Below are 10,153 nucleotides of genomic sequence, written 5' to 3' on the forward strand. Positions count from 1 at the left end.
GGGGGAGGGCCCTGACCCCAGCAGCCAGGAGGGGGGTTAGGGGGAGAGCCCTGACCCTGGCAGCCAGGAGGGGGTTTGGGGGGGCCCTGACCCTGGCAGCCAGGAAGGGGGTTAGGGGGAGGGCCCTGACCCCTGGGGTGCAGGGTTGAGGCAGGAAAGGGAGGCTGTGCTAGCTGAGGAGGCATAGGACCCAGAGGGGGATCACAGTGAGATGCCACAGTAGAGACAAGCACACATACAGGCCAGTTTGGGGAGAGCTGCTGGGGGCTCCAGGTGGGTCTGCCATGGCCCAGCTGGGTACCTGGCCTGGGAACCCCGAGGCTGTGCCAATTGTGTGTTTTTTTCTGCTTCTGGCTGCACCCCAGCCCCTTCTCCCAGACAAACCCCAGAGCCCCAGTGGGGCTTCCTCCTGGCTGCCTGGCCAGTCTGACTGTGGCCTGGCTGTGGATATAAATCACGGGGAGTGTTGGTGGTGTGACTTTTATCGTCTCGTGTGTTCAATGATGTTAATACATCCCATTATATCATCTTATATTAATATGGTGCAGCCCATCACACACACACACACACACACAGCCTGGTGGAAGATTGGTGGGCAGCAGAGTGGCTCATTTCCTTGAAGGCCAGCCACGCCCCCCGCCACTTGCGCTCTGCAGCTAATAGGACCTCAGGGCACCTGCACAATGACAACCACTTTGGGCCTTGAACGGAGAGGTCCTCCTGGCCCTGCCCTCACTCCTGAAGCTTGAGGAGAATCACCAGGTTTGGGCCAGGTTTTCATGGGATCCTGCTTACCGGAGAGGTCCCTTCTCTCTGTTCTGAATGAGAGCCAGGCAGCTCATTAAATTCTCACTAAACAGACACAGGTGCAGTGGTGTGAAGCCACTGCTCAGTGTCGAGGGGGAAGCAGCAAGAGCAATCTGGACCCTTACTGCCTCCCAGGCTGGGACACAGAGCAGGTGAGGGGCTGGAGGCTCAGTATGAACCTGGATGCTGCCACGTGGGGTCTGTGGGTTGAGAACACCTCAGTGAAGCCAGCAGACCTGGGTTCAAACCCTGCCTTACAGTTTGCTGTCTGAACTCAGGATCTGTTTCCTCATCTGAAAACAAGGAGTTAACAAATGGTGGTCCCATCTTGTGAGGCAGTGACAAGACGGCCTGTGTGTGTGTGTGTGTGTGTGTGTGTGTATACAGCAAAGTTGATTCTTAGTGTGTCACACACCCTTAGACTTGAGACACCACAAACACCCTCCATTGCTCACCTGTTCACAGGGCTGCTGGACCAGGTGCAGGCAACCATATCCCCGCGCCTTCCTTCCTCTTAAACTTCCCACCCCACTCCCAGCTCAGGCCCTGGGATCCTGAGGTCACCGGGGCTGGTCTAGTATGACCTGGTGACCTGTGTGAGCCCTTCCACGTCTCTAAGCTGGACAAAGCTTTCTTCCCTCAGTTGATGGGGATTAAACCCATCAATTTAAGAGGGGGCCGCCTTTGGCCATCCACTCCCCGGACAGGATAATGGCTCCAGGCACCTAGGTCCCTCTACTTCCTTCCTCTCCATCCTCCTGAATGCCCTCACTGGGACCTCCACAAAGACTCCATTCTCATCACAAAGCGACTGAGGCTCCAGTTACCTGCATCTCATCTCTGGGAGCTTGGTTCTAGCCCTCTTTATACAGAGCACAGGAGCTGTGGTCCTGGGCATGCTCAGCCGCCACCCACCTCCCCTAAGATTGACACTACCGAGGGGCGCAGTCAGCAAGCAAACCAGCTACCCTGAGTGTAGTCGATTGATCTACATTTTGCTTATGAAGTAGGGCAAGTGCTGATTTGAGCATCTTGTTTGCTCTCGGCCCAGGGCCCGCTCCCCGCCCGCTGGAACCGTCTTATCTGTCTCCAGGCCCTTCCTCCAACGCACTGGTGCGGCTCCTTTGTCAGCCGATGCCAGGAGAGCCGGGCTCCCTCCTCCCTCCGCACCCCATCCTCCACACCCCATTCTTCTCCAGCTCCCAAGCCTCACGGTGGGGGTGTGTGCTGGGTTCCTATGAAAATATGTACCGCTTAAAAGGGCAAGCGGGGACTGAGCTCGCGCCTCCCAGGGACGTATCTGCCCAGGGCCTGCTGCCTGTGCTGCCTGGTTCCATCCAGGAAAACAATTCAGAACAGGAAATTAATCCAAAACGCAAGTTTCCTGTCTGATAGGATGCTGGGCAGCCAGAGCGGAGGCTGGGGTGTCAGACAGAGTGTCACCGGGGGATCAGAGCGACAAAGGTCCCATAGAGCCCTGGAAGGCTAGAGGCATCGTGGGAGGTGGGGCAGCCAGTATTTCCCTTTTGTGGGTATTCTCACTGGTGGCCCACTCACCTCCCTGGCTGGGCATTCATTCTTCAGAGGGTAACCTGCAGCAGGGATGACCACTACGAGGTCCTGGGGCGCAATGTGCCTACTGGGCTCGAGGTGTAGAAGGAGGCATGGTAGGAGCTGTTGGGAGGCCAAGGTGGGTGTGGGAAGAGATGGGGTCAGAGGTCGACGCAGGTGAGAGTACTCCAAGTTAGTTATTCTGATGGACTGCCTTGCTCTGAGCTGCAAGGGTACCTGGTATGGCTCCCAGAGGAAAGCCAGTGGGCATTCTTTGGGATACGTGGCTTGATGCCCACGTGAGCACCCAGACCCCAGACAGAGGGTCTCTGTGTAGCCCAGGCTGTCCTGGAACTTACTACGTAGACCATGCTGAACTCACAGAAATCCACCTGCCTCTGCCTCCCAAGTGTTAAGATTAAAGCTGAGTGGATGGTGTTGACTCTTGCCGAGCCGTTCCCTCAGTGTGCTGCTGTGGTGGTCTGAGCATGAATGGTCCCCAAGGGCTCATCGATTTGAATGCTTGGTCTGAGAATACTTGAAAACTGTTTGAGAAGGATCAGGAGGCGTGGCCTTCTTGGAGGATGCCTACCACTGGAGGTGGGCTTTGAGATGTCAGAAGCTCAAGCCACGAACCAGGCAAGGTGGCGCACGCCTTTAATCCCAGCACTTGGGAGGCAGAGGCAGGCGGATCTCTGAGTTCGAGACCAGCCTGGTCTACAGAGCGAGTTCCAGGACAGCCAGGGCTACACAGAGAAACCCTGTCTCTATAAATAAAACAAGACAAGAATAAAACATCCGACGCCATTCGCAGTTAACACTCTCTGCCTCATGCTCACGGCTGAGACGTTCGCTCTCAGCCACTGTTCCCAGAACCATGCCCGTGGCTCCTGCTGCCACATTCCCTGCTAGGATAATTGTGGATTCTAACCCTCTGGAACTGTAAGCCCCAACTAAACTCTTCTAGAAGCTGCCTTGGTTATGGCGCCTCATCACAGCAATAAGAGAAGTAACTGAGACAGTTGCTAAGAGAAAAGAGAGGCCCACCCATGGCTGTGCTGTGCTGTGCTGTGCTGTGAGGGACAGGGTACAGCCGGGGTCCTGGTGACAGGTGCTCTCCTGACCTGTGGGACACTGGCAGCTGTAGACTGTGTCCTCCTAGGGAGCAGTCCCCTCTGGCAGCCTGGGGGGGGTGCAGGTTGCTGCTGGAGATCCTAATTAAAAGCTCAGATCCAAATGGCTTGATGGTGGAATTTCTAATTAAATCAATTTCATCTCGTCTGGGAAGCAGAGGTTTGCATACGATAAGCATGAAATTAATAATTACGTTTAGAAATTAGCTGTTGCTCAAAGCAGGCTGTTTGCACAGCCCTCTGGGGCCCGGGGCCAGCCTTGCCCTGTCCTTTGTGTTAGAGACAGATGGACCACTTCAGCCCATAGATTGATGGGCAGGAGAGGTGGAGCTGAACACGGGAGCTGCAGCTTCTCTCCTCTGCTGCCCACTCGACAATGGGAAAAAATCTCCATGGGAGATTTTGGACCCGCCACTTGTTGCTGGAGGATGGGGGCACCACCTTCCATTTCTAATAATTAATTAATTTTAAAGTTTTGGTTTATTGAGACAAGGTCTCACTAGCTATGTAGATCAGGCTGGCTTAAAACTCACAGGTATCTTGCCTGCCTCTGCCTCCCAAGTGTTGGAGGCATGCACCACCTTGTTCAGCTCTGTTTTATTTACTTTGCAAATTACTTATCTCTGCTTTATGTGTATGGGTGTTTGCCTGCATGCATGTCTGTGTATTCTATGTGCACAGTACCCGTGGAGGCCAGTAGAGGGCGCCAGACCCCCACGGGACTGGAGTTCCAGACAGTTGTGAGCCACTGCATGGGTGCTGGGAATTGAACTCAGCTCCTGTGCAAGAGTAGCCAGTGTTCTTAACTGCTGAGCTATTTCTCCAGCCCCAGCCTCAGGTTGTACACATGCATGCATGTTCACTGTGTGGGTACGTGCATATAAGGCACATTCTACAGAGGAGACTGAAGTTTTTTCTGTTTTTTGTTTTGGTTTGTTTTGGTTTGGTTTTTCGAGACAGGGTTTCTCTGTGTAGCCCTGGCTGTCCTGGAACTTACTATGTAGAGCAGGCTGGCCACGAACTCAGAAATCTGCCTGCCTTTGCCTCTCGAGTGCTGGGATTAAAGGTGTGCACCACTACCACCCACCACCGCCCAGTGAGACTGAAGTTTTATATGGTAATTATTGGTAGGGGTTCTGGAGTAAACCTCCTCGGGTTCAAATCCTGCCTTGGCCAGATTTGTGGCCAAGAACTGTGGGATATTGGGTAAGTAACTTGACCTTTCTGGATTAGTTTTGGATAAGTGAAGATTTAAACAGGTGGTCGGAGGTGTTCCGCCTAGAAGCCCTCTTAGGACAGTAAGGTGTACAGTAGGCATCTAAGCAGATTGGTTCTGAGCCGTGTGTTCCGGAATGACTCCAATTCAATCTAGTCTGTCCCCTACTAGCCGAGCAGTACGCTAAGAGTGAGCCTGACACATCCAAGTTCGGAAGCAGAGATACCCGCCAGCCATTATTAGCGTCTGAGAGTCGGAGAATCATGTCACTGCCGACCGTGCAAGTCAACAGGGGGAGGCAGTGGGTGCTTCGGGGACAACCAGCCCTCAGACCTGTTTCAAGTGATGGGGATGTTCTGGTAGAAACCAGCCCTCAGATCTGTCCCCTGTATCAGTCGGCACAAGCGCAGGACGATGTAGTAGCAATCAATTCTGCCCACCTCTGGGATTTGCAAGGATGTAGGCTCAGTCACTGCTGAGCCACATGCCATGTGGAGTGCTTCATCCTGCCTCAGGAACCCACGTCAGGCTGGAACCTTGCTGGTGACAGTGGCAGAGGGTACACCTACCATGGGGTGTCCCTTATCTGCGGTGACACCCTCTGGCCCAGAGGCAACATGCCTCCCTCCCCTCTGCTCCCAACTCAGTGAGCAGGGCGTGCCATGTGACCTGGCCAACACAGGGTCAGGGAGCTGTAAAGGTCACGTGTACCACAGGGTGAGAGTCGGCACTGTGGGGCAGTGCCTGGCATTAGATACCTGTGTGTTTATCGCTCAAGTCATCGTCTCTGTCTCCAGTGCTGGAGTCAGCTTCGCTGAGGTCTCCGTGCCGCCCAGAGCTCGGCAGGGGAAGCCCACGGCAGGGCCTCGGGAAGCCATTACAGAGTGAGTGGGTTAATGAGGAAGCCACCAGGGTGTGCAAGAGCAAGGCAGCCACAGAGGCAAAGGAACCTCTGGGCTCCTGTGGACAAAATTTACATTCCTGTACATGGTGGCAGTTTGAAAGTTCTCACGTGTGCTCCCAGTCACAATGGGAGTACTATACAGGCCCCAGAGGAGCCAAAGGCACCTGTGTGATGCGGTGTCTGGTTCCTGGGGCAGAGGAGGACCAGGATAGAGCGCTAGCGAGCTGAGCAGGAGAGCTTGTGCTCTGGGCTGGGCTCCCAGGAAGCGCCTTGGATAGAGGCCAGGCAGAGTAGCCTGAGAGAGGTAGCCTGGCCCAGAGAGGCCAGAGATGGGGCTGGCCTTTATCTGTGGAGGTTCAAAAAAAAAAAAACCCTCCATGTGACCTGGTGTGCCAGAGCCAAGTGACCAGCTGTGCAAGACTCTCACCACAGATCCTTCAGGGGCCACTCCTCAGGAATGAAGAAGGTCTTCTGTCCCTGCCCTCCAGGCCTTCAGTGTGATCCTGGTGGCTGTGATGCTGTCCCCACCCCAGAGCAGCATCCTCAGCACACAGGACAGGACTCCCCACAATACCAGTAGCTCTTAATCGCCCATTCTGTAAGAGCGAGTCCTGGGGAGGAGAAAGAACTGGGCTCTGTGCTATCCTCTATGCAGCAGCAGAGTTGGACTTGAACCTCCAACTTCAGTCTGGAGCCTTTCTTAGCAGGAACTTCAGGACCTGTGAGGTGGCAGGGAGCAGGGACTGGTCTCCTGTACCATACACTGGCCTGGTCACGAGGTGGTGTCTCTCCCACGGCCACCATGACTGTTGGGGCAGTTCAGCACGTGGCTTTCCTGCTGTGTACCATGCAGGAGCTCCATGTGATCCCCCACCTTTGTGGGAATGGGGTGCATGGGGAGATGGAGGCCACCTGCTTAGACCAGTCCTGCCTGGTGTGAAGCTGCTGACACTGGGGGAGGGGCTCACGGGGGGTGTGTGTCCTAGCCTGACAGCAGGACACTTGGGGGGTCAGTCATTCATAGCCTGGTTGGGAGGGGGTGAGCAGCGGCCTAGCTGGGCAGGCGTGAGGAAAGAGTGGGGTTCTGGGTGATGCTCACCTGGAAGAAGCATGGGTGGACGGGTCCCACCTGTGTGCTCCCCAGATCATGGTATTCTGTTGGGTTGGGGATGGGTGGCAGGGATTCGATTTTATTCTGTATAGTAACCTTTCTAGGAAAATGGACATCTTAGACAAGGGCACAGGCCTTGTAGAGAATGGGGGCAGCAAGGTTCACAGGCCTGCTGTCTCTGAACAGTGAGTAGCTCTCCGCTAATTGGTTTGTTCTTCCTGTCCCATAGAGTTCCTGTGAGGCAGACCCTAGATATCACCTTGTTACCTCCTCTCTAGCACCCCCACCCCATCCCCGAAGACAGGGTGTCTCTGTATAGCCCTGGCTGTCCCAGAACTCAGTCTGTAGACCAGGCTGGCCTTGAACTCAGAGATCTGCCTGCCTCTGCCTCCCAAGTGCTGGGATTAAAGGCATGCACCACCACCGCCAGCTTCCTCCGAGTATCTCAACACGAATCTCCAAACTTTGATTCTCAGCTGGGACAGTCACTCCCCCCAGGACCTCTGACCACCTCTGGGATATAGCACTGGCCAAGGGGGGTGCGGTGCTTCTTAGAGATGGAGTGCAGGCTGGGTATGGAGGGCGTCCAGAGAACATAGAACAGCTCTGTGTAGGAGCCTTCCTTCCCTAGCCTGTCTGTGTGGTGGCTAAGAGCCCCGATTAGTGAGGAGGGACAGGGGCTGTGGCTTTCATGGTGTTGGAGAGGAGGGGACGGTGGCTCCTTTCTTGTGCCTTTAAAACAACTACAGGAAGCTGATGCCATTTAATGGTACAGGGTTGTGCTACTCCATGGATGGGAGGGTAGGAGCAGGGATAGAGGCCTAGGGTGCCCCTGAGGTGGCTCTGACTCTCCAGGTCCTGTACCTAAAAACTGGAGAGAGGAAGGGTCTCTCAGAAGATACCCCTCTGGCCACCTCTCGGGGTGTGGGGGAGCATCTGAGGTCTGGGTTCTGGACTGTGCCCTCCAACCAGGCAGGAGATAGGAGACAGAGGCCACTGGGAACCATAGAGACAAAGCCTTCTGGGTAGTGACTAGAGGGGCTTGGGAACTGAGGCTCCAGGTGTGCCCCCAATCCCCGACATGTGTGTGTATACTCAAGTGTCCCCCATCCCTGCCATGTGTCTGCATATTCAAGTGTTCCCCCCCATGTGTGTGCATACTCAAGTGTGTGTTTTATATCTGGGATACTCCTGGAGACCATTAGTCATAGATCCCATGAAGCCAGTTGGGGGTTTCCCTTGGGTCACAGGCTGTCTTGCTGGCCAGGCCTTGCCAGCAAGGCCTGGTAGAATTATGCGGGAGGTAGGCGGCCTCAGAATCTGACAAAAGCTGGAGGTAGCCAGGGTGGCCGCCATCAGACCTGTTTCCTTAGCTGGAGGTAGTCGGGTGGCCACCATCAGACCTGTTTCCTTAGCTGGAGGTAGTCGGGTGGCCACCATCAGACCTGTTTCTTTAGCTGGAGGTAGCTGGGTGGCCACTATCAGACCTGTTTCCTTAGCTGGAGGTAGCAGGGGTGGCCACCATCAGACCTGTTTCCTTTCCTCTCAGTATCTGGAGCCTGTCCCACCATTTCACAGGATGGATGCGGGGAGGCAGTCTCCATGGGAAGTGTGACTCTGGGTTTAGGGGTCCCAAAGCTGTGGGTGGGTAGGAAGCAACTGTCCCATTTATGCCTTTGCCCATCAATCTGCATGTCCTCTAACCCCCAGATCCCCCAGATCAGCTACGCCTCCACGGCTCCCGACTTGAGTGACAACAGCCGCTACGACTTCTTCTCCCGCGTCGTGCCCTCGGACACATACCAGGCCCAGGCCATGGTGGACATCGTCCGGGCCCTCAAGTGGAACTATGTGTCCACGCTGGCCTCAGAGGGCAGCTACGGCGAGAGCGGCGTGGAGGCCTTTATCCAGAAGTCCCGAGAGAACGGTGAGTCCCGTGTGGGCATGGCCAGTGCTGCTGGGTTCCCCCGATCTCTGAGCTGGGTTTGTCTGGTGTCCCCTCTCCTGCCCCAACATGCTGTATGTTCCCAAGATGGGTAAAGGCCGTGAGGGACATCTGTAGACATCTCTGTCCTCTCGTGGGCAGGGGAGGGAGGAAACTAGAGGGTTTTATTTAGGTGGGGAGCAGGGACTCGGTTGCATAAGCAGTCAGCAGGAGGCTCTTGAGCAGGGGACGTTCAGGGATGGGTTGCCCTCTGTTGAGGGTGGCCTGTGTCCCCACGCTGTCTTAACTATAGAGCAGACAGCTGTCCTCACGTGTCCCTGTAGCAGGTACTCTGGGGGCTTCCGTGGTAAGCCACAGACACAGCCAGGGCTAACATCAGGATGGGGACTTCCAGCTATCGATCTGAAGGGGTGTCAAGAGAGTTCAGAGCTGGCCCTGGGCTGGGGACTCTGCATCCTGTGGCTTCCTAGGGTCCCCTGAGCAGGCGAGTACAGAGGAAGCCTCAGTGCCCCTGACAGCCTTGTCCTGTGGGCTCTAAGTAGCTCACTGCTGCTCTTGACCTTGGCCAGTGTATATTTATACCCTCGGGGCCCAGACCTCTAATTGCCTTTCCTAAAACTGCAGAGTGGCCGGGGGTTGAGGGTGGTGATGGCCTGCAGGCATAATCTTGCTGCAATTCTGTGATAAGCCCTTTAATTGTACGAGAAAGCTGCGGGGGGGTGGGGTGGGGTAGGGTGGGGGGGAGGGGGGCACAGCCCGGTGCAGAGGCCGTGGGAAGTGGGGTCTTGTCGGAGTCTAGGAGCCATGGCCTCTCTCCTTTCTCTCCTCTCCTGGGATGATAGATGCCATGCAGCGCTGCGGGCTTTTGCAACCTCAGGGACCGCTCCTGCCCTGAACAAGCATGCTATTAAAAGCACAAAGTGTCCTCCCTGGGACATAGGACAAGGTGCTGCTTAGGGGAAGACAGAAGGTTTAGAGTCATAGTTGTGGGTGGCCTGGAGGTGCTAGGTCGTGGGCTGCTCCCACTGTCTGGGTGGCCCCTGTCATACGTGGAAAAGACACCATTTTTATATGAGCAGGCCAACCTCAGAGGCGTCCCCTAGAAACTCATATCCTGTCACACAGAACAGAGAGGTGGGTGTGGGGTTTGACCTCAAGTCCCAGGGCAAGTAGTGTCAACTGGCTTCCTGTCCTTGCCTACGTTGTCGTCTGCCCAAGCTGTCCCCTTGCTGGGGTCCATGGCCAGCTGGGGTGTGACAAGGACACGTGTAAGATTGTGCGTATGGCCTGCAGGCACAGGGGAAGCTGGTGTGTGGTGTGCTTAGCTGACGGCAGGACCGTGGATTAGTTTTCCAAGCTCCTAATCAGGTGTTGGGAACTAGGAGGAAGAATCTACAAAAGATGCTTAGAAAGGACCTCAGAGCCGGGCAGTGGTGGCGCACACCTTTAATCCCAGCACTTGGGAGGCAGAGGCAGGCGGATTTCT

The 10,153-nt window shown here is 55.4% G+C and overlaps 1 protein-coding gene across 2 annotated transcripts in view; it reads left to right on the forward strand.

The window, feature by feature from the left end:
* Grm4 (glutamate metabotropic receptor 4) overlaps nucleotides 1-10,153 on the forward strand; it is an 88,460-nt gene that overhangs the window by 33,114 nt on the left and 45,193 nt on the right. For both annotated transcript variants that reach the window (XM_031347907.1, XM_031347906.1), the window contains exon 3: nucleotides 8,433-8,649. In XM_031347907.1, coding sequence (XP_031203767.1) covers nucleotides 8,433-8,649 — 217 coding nt within the window. The remainder of the gene's footprint in view (nucleotides 1-8,432; nucleotides 8,650-10,153) is intronic.

Source organism: Mastomys coucha, unplaced genomic scaffold, assembly GCF_008632895.1.
Source record: "Mastomys coucha isolate ucsf_1 unplaced genomic scaffold, UCSF_Mcou_1 pScaffold3, whole genome shotgun sequence".
Lineage (NCBI taxonomy): Eukaryota > Metazoa > Chordata > Mammalia > Rodentia > Muridae > Mastomys > Mastomys coucha.